At 25.5% G+C, this 19,015-nt stretch overlaps 2 protein-coding genes, 1 non-coding gene and 1 pseudogene across 6 annotated transcripts in view; 2 read left to right on the top strand and 2 right to left on the bottom strand.

The window, feature by feature from the left end:
- Positions 1-8,291, top strand: part of LOC148936498 (uncharacterized) — a 12,504-nt pseudogene extending 4,213 nt beyond the window's left edge. The window contains exons 2-4 of the transcript XR_016139534.1: positions 4,099-4,277; positions 4,497-4,710; positions 7,667-8,291. The product of XR_016139534.1 is annotated as an uncharacterized LOC148936498 (transcript). The remainder of the gene's footprint in view (positions 1-4,098; positions 4,278-4,496; positions 4,711-7,666) is intronic.
- numb (NUMB endocytic adaptor protein) overlaps positions 1-19,015 on the bottom strand; it is a 64,660-nt gene that overhangs the window by 31,717 nt on the left and 13,928 nt on the right. The window contains exons 2-3 of one of the 3 annotated variants that reach the window (XM_089078237.1): positions 14,126-14,238; positions 1,782-1,826 (exon numbers count right to left, since the gene is read on the bottom strand). The exons of 1 other annotated variant lie outside the window; for it this stretch is intronic. The gene's annotated coding sequence lies outside the window, so the exon portion shown is untranslated. The remainder of the gene's footprint in view (positions 1-1,781; positions 1,827-14,125; positions 14,239-19,015) is intronic. One more of the 3 variants, XM_089078236.1, reaches the window with a different exon arrangement.
- LOC148936497 (uncharacterized) lies at positions 8,511-11,457 on the top strand. The gene is made up of 3 exons (XM_089078248.1): positions 8,511-10,000; positions 10,225-10,341; positions 10,674-11,457. The coding sequence occupies exons 1-3, from the start codon at positions 9,956-9,958 to the stop codon at positions 11,001-11,003; spliced, it is 492 nt and encodes a 163-aa protein (XP_088934374.1). The 5' UTR covers positions 8,511-9,955; the 3' UTR covers positions 11,004-11,457.
- On the bottom strand, positions 18,605-18,768 carry LOC148936496 (U1 spliceosomal RNA). Its single transcript, XR_016139538.1, has one exon. It is a non-coding gene; the product is annotated as a U1 spliceosomal RNA (small nuclear RNA).

Below are 19,015 nucleotides of genomic sequence, written 5' to 3'. Positions count from 1 at the left end.
CGGAGATCTAAATCACTCGCTTAAATATTATTTCTTATCTTAATTATAACTCTCCTTCCCCCCCCCCACCTCCCTCTAATTGTCGCTGAAAAAGCTTCGACGAGCGTCGAAGAAGATGAAGGATCTTCTATCATGGGAATTCTGAGTCAAGGCCTCCCCCCCCTCCCCCCCATAACCGCCCCGTCTCTTTGCTGTGTGCGTGGTTCACACAATAAATGCCGCGCAACAATGGAACGACCAAAGAGCATTGTTATTTGTACACGGGAATAAATGAGCATATACGCGTTTTAATCGCGACGTGAAATCGGGTTATGGCAATTAACGAAGCATAGCGTTTCGTCACCGGCCTCCCGCGCGTCGTTAACATTGATTGAGACGGACAAGCTAATCCTCGAGTACGTTGTAACGAACGACCGTTTCGTGGAGATTCGATAATCGCTAGGATAATCGCTAGGACAGCATTCCAGGACTCGGCGAACGAATCCGCAAAGCTCCAAGTGTGCTTTACGTGATACATTCGCGGTGTAATTTCAGGGGAGTGTTGTTGGACTTCGTGTCGATGATTTAATCAATCCGCGATAGTAGATCCTGATGATCAACTTGACGTCTCAACTAACATTGTTGATAAAATATTTTTTTTCTAAGTTTTGAATACTAATGTCTGTGAAGAGTAGAAAATATATTCTTAGCCAGAAGATTTGAGATTTTAAAATGTCAGCGAAGAAAAAGAGAACAAAAATTTTTCTATAAAGACGAATATGATTGGTGCAATGGTAATGTTATTTTTTTATGGTGCAATGGTAATGTTATTTTTTTATATTTTAATATATTAAAAAACAAAATAGGTAATTCCTAATATTTTATTATAGAATGTAGTAATTTACATATTTGTTTATATATTTAATCTTTTTTAATTCTAATTTTTTATTAAATTGTAAACGTTTATATCTTAAATTTAGGAAAGAATAGTTTATTGTCTAAAAATATATAAATAAATCAAACATGTTTAAAAAATTTATATTTTCGTTCTAAAAATAGAATTAAATAAACCAAGATTCTTAAATAAATTTTAAATTGGTTTCTGTTTATTAATAAATTGAATGAATACTTTGTTACTCATTGCAAGAGATTTAATTTTTAAAGATTAATACATATTAATAATTGGAATATAACTTAATTAATCAAAGTACTTAATTTGTGTGATAAAATACATTTTAATATAAATAATAAGAATATAATTTTAATATAAATAATAAGATAAACAGAAGTAATAATCTGTAATTCTATGTAAAATTATATGTTAAAATTAAATTTAATAAGTAGACTTCAATAAGCAAAAATCTCTCCAAAATAAATATGTTTAATATTATATATACAGATTAATTGATTTAGATTGATAAATTACATATGTAATTATTGCGAGTGATTCATATATTTTCTATAAAAAGCGTTCATATATTTGCTATTCATAATATAAGAACAAAATTTTATATAATATTGTATTACTCTCCCTTTTGTATTTAGTTTTTTTTGATGACTAACTAATCCCATAATTTCATATATTTTGAATGAAGAGACCATATGAAATACCGAGAACGTATAAATAACATATGTCATCGATATTCCAATGTACAGGAAATGAATCAGTGGACAAGGCAGATGTGTAAATTTTACCTGTTCGCACCCTCTTCACACCCTCTTCAGCATTTATACGTATGCACAAATTTCAAAATAAAGCATGCTTTGAATTAAAATGTGGAAATGAAGAATTAAAGACTCACCGAATATTTTATAGTTTATTCCAAACCAATGAGTGACGCTTTTCTCTGAAAAATATAATAATTATATTCATTACATATGTAAAAGTCAAATCAAATGTATGTGTGTGTGTGTGTGTGTGTGTGTGTGTGTGTGTATGTGTGTGTGTACCAAATTAATAACACAAATACATGTATTATCACAATCGGATAGAAAGGCTATTTGTTTATAAATATTCCATTAACAAACTGATGTATTTCAAACAAAAGCTATTTGCGAAACCAATTAAAGTTAATTACTTTTTTTAATGACAAAAAATAACGATTTTGAGCAATTATCGTTGCTTGATAATAGCTTGATAATAGTAATTTATTTCATTTTTGTTTTGTGAAAGAGAAAGAGAGAGGGACGATATTGATTTGTATCATGCTGAAAAACGATAATTATCTGATCGATCGACATATGGCGCGATGTAAAAAAAACCTGGAATCGTGTCTGCTACGATACCTTCTTTCGGAAAAAGGAAGAAAAATGTATTCTCATTTGGATCGACTTGGTTTGCGACTCCCAAGCGAGAAAGACTCGTCGCCGATTCGTTACAAAGGAATCCCCGAGCTACTTGAACGTATACGCGCCCCATAAAAATGTACATACTAGCACTTTATATCGAGCGAGACCGTTCCCACGACACCCCGTGCGCCTCTCCTATGAGAATATTTTATAGGGGTGAATTTGTACGTACGAGCGCGAGCACGTGCGTATGCGTGCATACGTGCATCTCTCTCACACACACACACACACACACGCGCGCGCGCGCGCGCGCGCGCGCGCGCGCGCGCGTGTGTGTGTGTGTGTGTGCGTGTGCGTCTCGTAAGGCTGATTCTAAGGGTAATCAGCGTGCTCGCACTTTCATCAGTGGTATACTGATCTGAAAATAATACATTTTTGTTTCTTACTACAATGCGATACTGGCCAACCAATTGAATTAGTATCAGAATTTGTGAAGCTTCACTTTTTATCGTAAAAAATTCCATTAAAGCGCTCTTCAGCTGAGTTATATTAGATGAAATAAAGATGAAGAAGATTTAAAGGACAATAATTTATAATCCTTTATTGATTAAATATTATTAATAATGTAATTTTAATATTATAATATAATAATTATAATTATAGATATAGTAATAATAATTATAATATAGTAATAATAATTAATGATATTAATATGTTATTTTTATAATCGTTATAGTAATCAAAAATGATGAAAAACTCATTTAAATTTATAATTATTAATTTTTTAAAAACAAAAAAAGCATATAATAATAAAAATAATTGGAAAATTATTTGATGGAAGCATTTAAAATTTTTTATTGCCTCAGTACATGCGATGTACATCGCGAATTAAAACTGATTTAAGTCACGTATGGCAAATTTTCAAGATTTTTTTTATATTCTCTTGTGTTCCCTTTAAAAACAATATATATATATATATATATATATATATATATATATATTAGATTTTTTATTATCTAATAATTTTGTTAAATAATAATTATCTAATCATTTATTATTTTGATTTATATTTAGATTTTTTATGTTTTAATTTTATTATATTGAATTACTTATTATTTCTTTCCTGCTATATTATTTACATTATCATACATAATTATGTCAAATTATTTTAATAGAAATATAAAAATCTTATATAAAAGTACATAATTTACATATTTTATATATATATTGAAATTACATAATATTATGCAAATTTGATTTGTAATATAATATAAATGTAATATAATATAAATGTTATAGAATCATTCTACAAAAATCGCGATAATGACGATAATTCATTTCTTATCATTATTTTCTATCTGGGTTGGGCCAAATCGAATCGATTATTACGTATGTATATTGATACAAGTGTAATCTAAATATATACTCATTTGCATATCTCAAAGATATTACAATACTATATAAACGCAATTTTCGTTTTGAAAAGATATTGTCAAAGGCATATCTCTTTGAAAAAGTAATACCGAATTTGCAAAATGATGTCGAAATTCGCGATCCTAATTACTATCTTAGCTTTTTAAGTATTGTATTTATAAATAAATCAATTTTGAGAAGAATATTATTATAAAAGCGATAAAAAAGAAATATTAAAAATATAAACTATATAACATTATGTTATTATTTTTATTAAAATATAACTTCAATATATATTTTCTTTACGTCTATAGTAAAGAAATTCTGTTGTTCAATTGCATTTTCGTTTAAATTACAATTACAATTTCGTTTAATTACATTTTTCGTTATAATTTATATTTTTAATTATAATTGCAGATTAATTTCCAGCTGAACGCAGTGACGGCGTCAACAGAAGAAGATTTAAAAGATCAATTGCTCTGAACAATTTTACAAGCCAAAAATCGAGCATTTGATCAAGTACAAATGATTAAAATATCAGCAGGCAGTAATGTCAATAAATTTATTGCACGTGTAAATGAGAAATGGTGGAAAAGGTGCGTTTCAATATAATATCGCTAAATTACACTTTCTCTCAATTAAACATCTCTATGTAATAATAGAATGATAAATTTAACTATATAGAATGTATACCAAATTTTTTATCAAATTTATTTTGTATTCAAAGAAAGTTTGGAGCATAAGCTGATCAAATCATGTTCGTAATGTTAGATAATTAAATTCCATAATTGAAAGTTTGCTCTCAATATTTGCAGTCTCGATACGACATGAAAACTTTGAGGAAAGAATTTGGCAACGCAAATGATGTCTCCTGCGATGAAATGCAGAGCAATATAGATAGTGCTGCTTTTAAAAACTATTGCACAGTTTCAATCCTGTGTTGAAAAGGATTAACCAACGCTGTGGACATAGATATGGATTTGTTGGCTTCTGAGGGAAATCTTCTGGCGAAGGAAATTCGGTATATTAAGATAAACATCTCATAAGATATATTCATCTATGATACATATCATATACAAAATGGTATATACGCGTGTACGTGTGCGTGTATGTTTATCTATGTGTAAGATATTCTATCTAAGGGTTTAATATCTAATTTTCACTACTGTGATGCACACGTGTCATTCATAAACGCGTGAGTTTTCCTCAAATCAATTGTTTAATTTTAAAAGCGTTCCATTTAAAAATTATTACTAGCTTGGATATTTTTGTATGAAAGTTTTTGTTTCAAAATATTTCACAGAATCTGTCAGCAAATCTGTCCGGCTAATTTGTAGATATCCCGTAAAATATATGCAAATTGGCTTAAAGTGACTTAAAGTATTATAGATTAATATCTTAGAAAATAAAAATGATTTATACTGCAATTTTCTTGTTACAAAGAGGTCTTTTAAATTTTATTACAATTAAATTGCAAATAAGTAGCAACTTTGAAATGGTATCCTCTAAAAAGGTAACAATCGTGCGCGAAATTTTCTACATTAAAAACTAAGCATAACTTTTCTAAACTAAGCAATACTTTTCTAAAATCACAGTATATCAAAAATTGAAATAGAGCATAAAATGTAGAAATCTGTGATTACGATATTGCTTGATTTATAAATTAAATTTTTCTTTCCAAAATTATTTTTATTAAACGTCTAAAGAAGTACTCATTTTAAATATTTGTTTAATCTAAATATAAAATTTCATCGTGTATTTGATAACATTCACGAAGTGAATGCTTGTGCAATTCGTATTCTTTGCTTCACGTTCTTCTTTGGAAATACGAGGAATATTTGATCTTTGACATACCCTCAGAAAAAAAATGTAAACATAAGAATAGATGAATGCAGAGAAATCATTGAACGATTTCTGATTCTTCTTCTTCTTCAATGTGATATTGATCAATATAACGACAGCAACAATATAAATTTTATTATTATTAGTAACAATTCGTTTCGAAATACATTGAGTTCTATTGATTACACTATCATATATATAAATTCATTAATCGAAAAAAAGGCATGTGAGATTTTTTAATGTTATAACATTATTGAAATATTTCTGATGTCGAGAATTTCTTTAACATGTATCAAAAATTAAAAGCATATTTTCAAAATCCAATATGCTTTAATTTGACAATTTTCACTGGATTTTATCTGTTTCATGCAATCTACAACTGGCAAAAAAATTGAGAAAATGTATTAAAAAAAAAAAATTATTTTAAGCATTTATTGTATAAAAAATAAAGATATCTTGAATTTTTTTAATAACACCGTTCAATTTTGCAATAATATTGCAGGAGCTTTTAGGACAAATTCAATGCACTGGAAATATTATTTTTATTGATTTTATTTATTTATATTGAATATCAAATTCGCTGCATTATTTTAAATAGCAATATTTATAAACTCTGACAAGGAATGCAAACATAAATATTGGAAGCTGTCTAAGAATTATTTTCGCTTCGTAAAATCCATCATAAATATTCATTAATAAAGAAAAACTGTAATTTATGTAAACAAAAGTTCGAATTTTTAATGTTCGAGTTTATATTCCTTCCGCAATATAAAAGTTCTGCTTTTTTTTTAACAACTTTACTACGCGTAATAACTGTTATATTATTTGGATACAAAATTGCTTACATGATTTATAGTTTTTCTTTATTGGATAATATATTATGTGAAAGTATTTTCTAGACAGCTTTCATGTTTATGTTTGCATTCCTAACCAGAACTTATTTAATTATTGCTACTTTTAAATAATGCTGCAAATTTAATATTAAATGTCAATAAAATCAATGAAAATGATATTTCTGATAAATATTGAATCTTGTAGCTTCTACAATATTATAAAAAAAATTGTATGTTATTTTAAACATTTAAAGTATCTTGATTTTTATAAAAAAACCTTTTTTTTCGACTCTTTTTATTGCAAGTTATGCTGTCAAACTTGCATGAAATAAATATTCACTTTTCAATTTTATTTTATTTTTTAACTGGAACCCAAAAATCGTGCAAATCGTTGAACTGTGATATCACATTTTTTGCTAACATTTTTATAGCAAAAAGTGTGATATCAACAAGACTGAATTGTAATATATTTTATTACATTGTGTTCTTAGTAAAGTGCTCATATATTTTTATCCAGTGAATCCTGAAATATTAATCTACAACATTTTATTTGATTTTATATAGTAATGTTGAACTAAATTTATTCACTAAAAAGAAAATTATAAAACAAATAAAAGAAGAATAATAAATCTCCAATCTATGAATAAGAAATATCAGTTCATATTTAATGTAAAATAATAAAATGTTATATCATCAACTCTTCTTTTTAAAGCTCCTATTTTCTCACCACTATTATTTCAGATTATGATGTCAGATGCGAGAAAATACATAATAAAAATTCTTGCGAGATATATTAAAATTGAATATATTTCAATAAAGCGATATTTAGCAATCGATAGAAACGACTTGTAAAATGTATCGAAAACTTTTCTTGTTTCATTAATTAATAAATAACCATATATCTGAAAATGAATTTCATAATCAAAAATAAACTTGTAAATTCACAATTGTTCAATTGTTCATTAATAATGTATAGAAACAAATGTGATTTAATTTTTCCCAAAACAAGAAGACAATTTTCAGACAAGTATATTTTATAAGCCTATTCTATCTATTAATTGTAAATATTATTTTATTAAAAAATATTTTTATTTAATATATTTTGCTATAATTTTTATTGTATGTTTTTCTGCTTTCGACGTCACAATCTGAGATAATGATAGGTGAACAAGAACCTTAAAAAACAGCTGTGTTAATTTATCATTAAATAATAAAATTAATGTTGTAAATAATTAACATATTATACATTAATATTATATTAATGAAATTAAAATTGAATACTATATTAATAAAAAATTACATTTTGTTACAGAATGTCAATGATAACTTACAACGTAAGGTTATTGACTTTGATGCCAAATCTTTCCCATCCACTAAATATATGCAAAAATTGGAAAACTGTGAAATTCAATCAAACATAGTACGACTCAAACGTCAAATTTCCGAGACTTTAATTAGCTACAAACAATGTCTTCAAGATAATTAAAAATTATATAAACATATATAAATTATAAAGATAGGGTTAATACAGAATATTGATCTATTATAGTATTATATAATAATTTAATTTTAGTATATATATCCGCATATATATTTTAAAAATTATCAAATTCAATGAACTTCAATGTAAATGAAAACATAATATAATAATATCTATCTTTTCTTTCCTTTTTTAAAAAAGTCTTTTAAAATAAAATAGGATAGTAAACTAACATATATCTACAATAATGCTACAGATTATTAATGGTGAATATCAATGTTGCATCAGCAACATTTCAAAGATATTTTTACCGATTCATGTTTATTGTATGCAACTGTTCCATAACTGCCTATCATGCGCGCGTACTCAATTTCTATGGAAATAAATTTCTAATGGAAATAAATCTTACTAAATACATATTTATAATTCCCGCATTATTTATTCAACATCATAGAATACCATAGAAAATGTAAAGAATTAAAAAACTATAATATTTAATGATACACATATATATATATATATATATATATATATATATATATACTTTTTAATATCTAACAACATGAGATAAATAAATAAAAATAACTGATAAGATTGATGACAGATGTCAGAGAAAAATAGAATGAATGTATACAAAAATAGGTTATTGAAATAAAATCAGTTAATCAATGGGAATACGTTTTATACATGTTATGTACATATTATATATATTAATATATATGTACATAGAATAATAACATAGAATTCACTAATTTCTTAGAAAAAGAGTACGATAAACATGTTATGTGTATCATAATAATACATAATATATATAAAATTAATATTTTCATTTGTTGACTTCATTTATTTACTGATATTATTTCATTAAACTGTCTTTTTTTATATACCCATTCTATTGCTTTTTTTCTACAACCTACCTATCTTTCGATAAATAACGATTATTGATAAATATACATTAATAAACACGTTACATCTGAACATAAAAATCAAGTTGATTGAAATATAAGATAATGCTTTGGACTGAAATTGCTAATTCTATCAATATTATAAATAATTTATATACAACTAATTAGCTTTATCGCTATGAAAGTTAAAACAGAGCACATATATATTCTGTGTACGAACAAGATCTTTATAGTGTCGTCAATAGCTGTTCATATAAAAAGTGCTGCAAATTTATGTAAAATATCATTATAGCATTAAATTCAAGCAATAAGATAAAATTACGCTGTATATTATTCATACTATATTACAATTCTTTTATTTGTTTATTTGCTTAATTTCTTTAATTAATAATTTCTGATTACAATTATAATCGTTTTAATATATAATTCCTTAACTTTATTAAAATTAATTGTTTAAATTTACGAAAAATATCCTTAAAGGCAAGAAAATTAATAGCTCTAATATTAGGAAAAAGTTTCTCAGAAAAATTTCAACTTCAAATTTTTCTTCGTTGATTTTTTAGCAAATTTAGCTTTAATCAATCTCAAAAAGTAAACACTTAAAATTTATTTATTGGCGTTTTAATTTAATAATTAAAAAGTTTGTATGTTTTAATATGTGAGTTTCACTTTTAATCAGTTTGCACAATGTTAGTAAAACAATTTATAATGTTATAAATATTATTTATATCGATATTACAAGTACGATATCAATATCATCAAATATGTAATATTTTTTTTTAAGGAATCGTATTTCTACAATTTACTCTTTTAAGAGAGATTTATATATTATATATTACAAAAAAATAGTCTGTGTTACACTAAATACCATTCCTTATTTACATGCCTACATGCAAGGTATTTAAAATTCATCACTTCAATCATTATCAATTAAATTTAATAGACAATTGTAGATAAATCAATATATTATTAAAATAAATTATAAAATTTTCTTTTCAATAATATATTTTACTCGTTGCTGGTATTTTTTATCTTAACTAATTACAGTAATTGCATATTGATATTAGCAGTTTGACAAGTTAATTTGCATATCGCAATACCTTGCAGAAATTAGAAGTGAATATCTTATATAAAGGAGACTTTTGGTTAATACAGAAAAGTATTAACCAAATTGTTTCAAAAGTCGCAAAAAGTGATATACTACAAGAACAACAATGACTAAAACTGCCATCATAAGTTGCATCATCGTAGCTGTTTGCGTAAGTTTTTAAGATTCTTAGAAACTTAAGATAATAGTTTGAATAAAAAAATTTAAGGTTTAATAAAAATTGTAAATAAAGAAATTTAACTTGTCACTTATTTTGTAATTCATATACAAAATTATGACGGTATTCTTTCTTCTCTTTGTTTTTCATTTAAAATAATTATGAATATATTAAACAATATATTCTGTTCTAATTTTTTATTTTTTATTTAATTTTAGATTTTTCAAAAAACAGAAGCTGCATTTTCCGACAAATCCTTATTAAATAATGTAGAAACGCAATTTTCAGATAGTAAAAACCAAAATCGAATCGGGAAAGATGTAATTAAATCAGCCGTAAGATTTAATTTAAATTTGGCTAGTATGTAGAGCGTGAATATCACATATATTACATAATAAAATAAGTTATATTTCCTTAGTATTTAATGTTCATGTTTAAGTAATATACAGTTTTTAGATTGTCGAGAATAAATATATTTTATATATATTAGATATTTTGTCAAATTATATTTCCTGATAAGAAACTGATATTCCTTTATTTATGTGTATTAAATTATACTTTTTTAAATTGTAATACTTATCGTTAATACATTATCAGAGTATAATTCTAATATGTCCAATATGTTTCAAAGTTTAATATGTAAAAATTTAAATATTAACATTTAAAGAATCCGCAAGATGAAATTAAAGCCACCCAAAAGAGTCTACAAAGAACCGCTGTTTCGCCATGTACTAAGGTATACGACGAAGGACGAGAAACTATAAATAAACTAATATCCATATTTGATTCCTGTGTTTCAAACGAAACACTTTCGGCCAGTGCAAAATTGCAGAATTTGATCGATACAATAGATAATCTACAATCAAACCTAACAAGAGACTTTTACGATGTGCTAGAATGCTTTACAAATCCTTTTGACATAACTTCATGTTTTACCAATGTAAGTATTTTAATTAATTATTACTTGTTTCTTAATTCTAGATATTCTTTTTCGTAATTATAAATCGTTTTCGATATATTAATTAATATTCTAACATAATATTAAAGTATATTCTTGCATGCTGATAAATTTAATTAAATTATAATTTTTTTAAACAATTTTTTTATTAGAATTCTGACATATTTTTTCAGGTTTTACAGAACGTTTTGGAATTAGTTTCCGTATTTGACGACGCTGTCTATTCGGCATTTGAATTAGTCGGGTTGTTCCCAAATGTGAGAATGTGTTATGACATAGTGTATTTCCAGTTGACCAAACAAGATTTTTATAAACTTGTCAGAAATGTTGGATTATGCGTTGAAAATGTTTTTCAGTTATAAATCATTTATTAATATAATAACATATTTCATATTATTACAATGTATATGTAATTATACATGTATATTATTATTAAGAGTATTCAAAAATATCTTTTCACACGCTACACATAACATATTTTAAAATATATATAAAATTCAATAAATAATAATATTAATAACTGTTATTTTTCTTTTAAGATATTATTATTTAGCACAATAAAACGGAAAACTATATAGAAATGTAAAAAATATTCAAAAGTAATATTAAAACGTACACAATTAGTTTAATAACGTAATTTAAACTTTTTAAATATAATTAATGATAAACGTAAATAGCATGAATGGCTGATAAAAACGAAAGAAAGAAAGAGTAAAATGTGACAATGTGAAAATATTCATATTTGTTTTCTTTATATGGAAACAAAAAGGAGCGAGAAATAAGAATAAGATAAAAGAGTAGGTAAAAGAGTAAAGCAAGAAGGCATTCAAGAGAAAATATCACGGATCTGTGAACATCATGTATGATACAAAATAGTCGGATGGGTGCGGCGCAACATGCAAAATTGCCATTATGAGAAACAACGAAGAGCCAATCAATGTCACCATTGAACCACAACGATCATATTGTTTTCGTTACAGAAGGCTTCACAATAATTAGACTATAAGAGAAACGTTGTTTTCTCGTTGTTAAGTCTGTCGGTGAAAAACGAACAACATAACGAAATTTATATTTCATATTGGATTATAAATGGTAATTTGTTTTTTTTTCGCGGAATATCCAATCGTCTTGCATTCACGAAAAGTCACCATAAGAATGACGACCGCGTGCTAAAGCGAGTGATTCAGAGATCGCTGCTCCCGATGACTGTTACACGATTACTCATCAATAGCTGAGTAATCAAATTAATTATAATGATAATACTCAGAGCAGAAAAGCGTAAAAAAACGGAAAAGGAAAAGTAAAGTAAATTGTAAATGAGTCATAGCAACCGAGAATTGCAAAAAAGCATGAAATATCTCCAGGAAAGTGAAAACGATCCTGAAATTGAAAGTAAACGCTGTCATGTAATTAACGATTAATCATAACGTAATTGCGATACGGAAAAATGTTTCATTATTCTAATAGACTTTATTCATATTATTATATGTAAGTGCAGAACATAATAAACAACAAAACGAGCTATTTTTAATGATATTAATTTTGTTCATCAAAAATAATTTCGCTGAACTTGCAATGAACTTAATTATTTTTTACATTAACAAATTGATTTTTATTTCTTCAGAGAAGTATTTTCTTACCTTACTACGTCAATAATACAACACAAAGAACATTTTTATTTTATAAAATTATTAAGGTTTTGTGAATATAATTTTTTAACATATTTTATGCCATGTATTAATATGTTTGTTTAAAAAAAATCACGTTTTCTACAAAAAGTAAAAATAAACATTGTTTCATTAAAGCATTTTGTATGTATATGTTGTCTTCAATTAATCAATAAAAAAATTATTTTGAAATACAAATTAAAAATTAATTTTTATAAATATTATATAAAAAATAATTGTAAATTTTATTTATTAATTGATACTTTACATGAAAAGATATACAATTGCTTTAAAAAACTTATAATTAATTTAGAATATGCAAATGCATATTTTTTTTAAAAATAGCTATATGTTTTCTCTACACCGATCGATTTGTTAATTACTATATGCATAATAAAAACATTGAAGCACGGCTATCGAAAAATAAATAGTTTACGAGATATTTTATATTTTATGTTAAAATATATCAAAATAAAGTATAAAATATCTCGTAAACTATTTATTTTTCGATAACTGTAACTTTAATACTTTTCCATGATTCCATTTTAAAAAATGTCAAAAGTGGCTCATCTGCGAATGAATGAATCATAACCATGGGGTCTCTTGAAAATCCCCCAACTTTTGTCTGAAACATTTTTCTCAAAGAACGCACTACTTTTCGAGATATTCCTTTTCCGACAACTGCAATAAACTTAAAGATAATTTAGATAGTTTTTAGCTTTGTTGAACGCTATTTGATTTCTATAAGATTAGAATAAAAAAATAATTCATTTTTAATTTTATTTTATTTATTTACAACAAATGTTCGAAAATGCTGACTCGCAATCTCATTACAAGTATTGCATCTATGATGCACTGACTGACGCACTGGAAAATTCCAGGAGTGTCATATGCATTATCCTGCTGATAGCTCATTTTGAATCGACAAAGGAGCTTACATCGCACGATTTTGTATTAGGAGTAAAGAATGCGCAATCGTCAACAATATCCAACAGAGCCAATATCGTCTTAAAAAGGCATCGCCGGATACGGGATTATTTAACAAAAATTGTTCGATTTAACAAAATATAAGATAACATCTTTTTTTAAATTTGTCGCAATTATTCAGCGTCAACATAAATACTGATGCGACTGTGTGTGTGTGTGTGTGTGTGTGTGTGTGTGTGTGTGTGTGTGTGTGTGTGTGTGTAATTTAAATTTAATTAAATACATATCACCTCTTTAATATATACACGCGCGTACACACATACACACGTACATATTAAGCAAAGAATGTATATTTAATTAAATTTATATATATATATATATATATATATATATATACTTTTATATATTTAATTAAATTTACGTGCTTTCACAATAAACTTTTAATTACGTAAATAAATTCAGTTTAAGTAATTTCATTAAATAATTTCAAAATTCTTCTAAAACAATGTCACAAAGCAACACGGAGATAAAGCACTTTGTTATAACAAAGTTTCAGTAAAAACTCACGACAAAGCAAGTCGTGAATAAAGTTCATCAACTTCCTGTCAAATCATGTCTTCGTCACAACGCCTTACTGCTATCCAACCTCCCTACATAGCGTCATAGGAACAAATGGTTGCCTATAACATAGCACATAGCACATACACCTTAACATCTGCTTAGTGACGTTCTATACATGAATGAACAAATATTGTAAACATATTGTTTGAAATATTAACTTTTATTACGAATAATTTATTATCAATAAAAATATTTTATTAAAAAAATTTTATTAAATTTTATTAATCCTCTTATTATTGAAATTTTTCTCTTCATTTAAATAATATAATATTTCAAGAAATAAAAACCGATTTGCTCTTTTTTTTAATTATATATTTAAATTGACCAAGACTTTAAAATTTTTAATTTAACAAAGACAAAATATAACTCAGCTGAAAATTGTTAGAGGTCAATATAATAATAATAATTCGGAATTAGAACTTTATTAAAGATATATTTGTTAAAAACGTTCCATATTTACAAACCTGTAAACAAGACTGAAGTATTTAATGTAGATAGAAGCATCCTTTTTTTGTGTAACATATAAAAGTCTAGTTTGTTTCGGGTCACTATTTATTTCGAGATACTACACTCATCTTTTTAAGTATAGTCGATAATTTCTCAAGAAAAGAAAATGGTTCTTGATGAGAAAATGTTTTATGAACACAGAATTCTTTGAAACTATACATCTTTTTTAAACAGAATTTTTAAATGTATCAGTATCCTTCTATATAATATCAATTAATGTTTTATATAATTAAAATACATGCATTAAAATATTTATCATATTTCATAAATAATAAATCAAATCCCAGAAAAGAAAATTTATAATTAAAATTTTATTTAATTTAGGAATGAACAAATAATTTTCTGTAACATTATAAGAGATATATTTTATATATATATAAAATATTAAGAAATTTTTAATCTTTGGAGAGATAGAATTTATTATTATCTTTACTATATCTTAACTGATAATTTTTATATTTCTTATTTTATGAAAAATAAAAAATTATCATTTAAGATATAGTAAAGATAATAAATTCTATCTCTCTAAAGATTAAAAATTTCTTAAATCATGAGAAATAATATGTTACTTTTAATTAAATTTTATTACATGATCTATATACATGTATTATATAAAAAAATTTACAAACCTTTCTATTCTTCCATTTTACAAAAGATTTAATTTTCTTTCTTTTTGCTTTCGCACTGTTATGAACATTATAATAAAGCATCATATATATTCTACGTTTATACGACAGTTTTATGGTATAACCAGAACTATCATAAATGAGAATAAAACCGCAAGTAACCACGAGATATGGTTGCAAAGTCGGGCTGATAAAATGTAAGTTTACTCATTCGCTCTATGCAAATGTTCTATCAGTTCTGCTCATGATATAAAAATAGCAAAATATAATGGACCTTTGTAAATGGTAAATTAATGAATTTTATTTGATACAAATATTAAGTAAAAAAATTTATAAAAAAAGTTTAAATTATTTTAATAATTTAAACTTTTTTATAAATTTTTTATGTACAAGTAAAATGAAAGAACAAGAGAAACAAACAAGGAAATTAATAATTAATATTTTAATATAGATAAGCATTGTAAAAGTTTTTAATTGTCTAATAATTCATTAATTATAGTCTCAATAAATCAACAATTAGAATCCTTTATGTAATATGAGAAATATTACCAACTATTATCACTATAGAATATTTTAAAAAATATTTGTATTTTACATTTCCATAGTACGATTACATATATGCTGCATTATATATCTAAACAATTAAAAAATATTATATATTAATATTTCAAAATAACATTTATTATCTCATATATATTTTTTTAATATTTCTTGCATGTCTGAAAATACTATTCCGATATTTTATTATTGAATAATATAATTCTAATTATATTAATCTATTTGACAATTGTAATTAATTTGAACAATAATTATTAAAAATAATTATTATTTATAATCTAATAATCTTTGAATTTGAATTTATTTTGTACTAAGTTTTCTTCTATAATTACTTCTTTGGTATACACATTTTTTACAACCTTTTTTAAATTCTTAAGAAAAAAATGTCCAGTGTGTATTCCTAAATTGTTAAATAATTAATGTGTATTAAATATAAAACAAAAGAGAAGAAGAAAGAGAGAAAGAAAGAGGTCATAATTTATAATACATAAGCCACACCATACATAAAGCTTTAAGAATATACATAGCGTGAATTCTAAAAATAAAATATCCAGAGAATAAAAAAAATCGTTAATATACTTTTTAAAGAAAAGGACGCCTCTCCAATGACAATTTAGATTTAACAATGCGTGTTCAACATTGACGATTTTCTGACGAGATTTTCCAACAATCAGAAAGACATTTATCAGAACAATGTCTCGTGCATTTATACGACCAGAGGATAGTGGTGAAACGAGAAAAAGGTAGGAAAAAGAAGTACTAGATGGATAGTAGAAGATTTCCTACGTTTCCGAGGGTGGATGCTTCTCGACGATCTCGCAGCATCCACCCTCTCCGAAAATCAATACATGCCGCGTTACGACAGATTTGCCCAAAAGAAGAAAATAAATCTGCACAATGAAGATTAATATAACTGGATTTCGTGATCATTATCAAATTACCTCTACATTTATTGAGGTTCCTTATATCTCGAGTTAAAAAGTAAATTTCATTACTTTGTACAGAGAATATGTTTCCTTTATAAAATTAAATAAATTATACCATCTATATAATAATTGAAATGCCTTTTATAAAAAGTTTTTATAAAATACAAAATTTTATTATAAATAAAAAAGTAACTTTTATTGTCATATTTACTTGAATCAGAGATAATCGATCGAGCTTTTACCATTGATTCCGATGTAAACTCATTTAACTAGCGAAAATAGTCAAGTAACGAAATTATAATTGGATTAATGAATAAAGAGCATTATTAATATATAAGTTTAATATACTGGAAAATTTAACAAAAATAACTGAAGCTAAACACGTGCTAGAGCTGTCACAATATATTTATATCTTATTTATTATCTTATTTATTCAATATTTCCATTCACAACACGTATCTTATTTAATACATGTAACCCGTAATATATTGACACATAAATAAAAAGTATATAGTAAATATATATATATATAAATAAAAAAAAAAATAATGATATCTTCATAATACAGCTTTCATTGAAAGCTGACGTTTCAATTTCAACAGGCACGAAAATTTTGTGATTCGTGGTATGGAAAAACCGGAGACAAACCGATATTCAATACGCATATTTCAATCTCGAAAGAAAACGAACCGCAGGTAATTTCGATACAAAAATGAAATAGTTCCCCGTAACACATTCACGCTTTCTGCTTATCTCATTATTATACTAGTCTTATCTACTAGGAATCTTGTCACATAAATCTCACTTGAAAAATGTCGACGTAAAATATGTCATAGATTATCATCACATTACAGAGGAATTTCACGTATCATTCACATATGTGTGTAATTTAAAAAATTGCGGACACTCTTTTAATGAATTACCATAAGAATTACAATAAGATTTATATGAAGGTATCATCAAATAATTTTAGAAATATTAGAAAATAGAAAAGTCAAACCATCGTTCGATTGTTAAAACATATATTATATTAATTTTATTTTTATTCGGAGATTATTTTTATTCATTGTACAGATTGCATATGAATAAAATGTAAAAAATGTATTTAAACAATTAAGTTTATTGTAATTTTACTTATATATATATATATATATATATTCGTAATAGCTACACACAATATAATAATTTTATTACTGAAAGATTTTCTTTTCAGTTTAATCCTTCAAAGATATATTTGGATAAATGTGTTCATCTTACGTAATAAATATATTAATATAATGACTGAATAAAGACTTATTTCAGAACATTTAATAAACTTTTTAGAAATAATTAACATGCATATCAGTACGATACAAATATACGATATAAGTTACGAATAAATTTATATACAGCATAAAATTAAATTAATTAATTAATTAATTAATCAAGCAATTAATTAATTTAACTTTTTAATAATTGTTTCATTAAGATATAAAATTTATTTCTCGTGTAGTGAAAACTTGTATCAAAAATCGACACAAAATTGATATCGATAAATAACATTTGTGCTACTTTCATAACTTTTTATTCGATAATCTTTACGTCAAAGGATCTTTCTCTAATTATTTAAAAAAAAAAAAAAATGAGTTCAATACTTCCTTGGGGCAAATATAATCGTCGACGTAAGAGAGCGTAACAAAGTTATAAAATTTTTACGTCATAAATAACGAGTAACGACGAGAAAAAAAAAATTTTCCCGACGAAAAATTAAAAAGAGAAAGGGACGTTTTTTCCCTTTCCCCCCTTTTTCTTACTTTTGCCCTCGTATATCCGGGACAGCGCGTACGCAGATCCCGACTATCAAAAATTGTGCGCTCGACATACCCACGTTAGGAGTATTCGCAAGGGTCAGCCTAACCTCAGTGCAATGGCAAGGCCTCGCCCAGGAGGAACCGCCTTCTTGATCACGGTATCCTCCGCGCCAAGTAAGTTATAGGGTCATGCCCGCGGGAATCGCCTTTAATTACACTCGTGACCGTTTTTTGCATACGAGAAACTATTATTAACCGACGTCCTCTAGCGGTCGGCAAACGATGCATTATCCATGCAATGGAAATGGAATAAACAAAAAAATAGCAGCGATCGAATCTATATATATTTTATATATATATATATATATATATATATATATATATATATATATGATATATATTGTATTACTTCCTTTTATGAAACGGAGT

Source organism: Pogonomyrmex barbatus, unplaced genomic scaffold (assembly GCF_055798465.1).
Source record: "Pogonomyrmex barbatus isolate J1 unplaced genomic scaffold, ASM5579846v1 scaffold21, whole genome shotgun sequence".
NCBI lineage: Eukaryota > Metazoa > Arthropoda > Insecta > Hymenoptera > Formicidae > Pogonomyrmex > Pogonomyrmex barbatus.
Note: the sequence above shows the minus strand (reverse complement) of the source record. Positions and strands in the feature narration are given on the sequence as shown.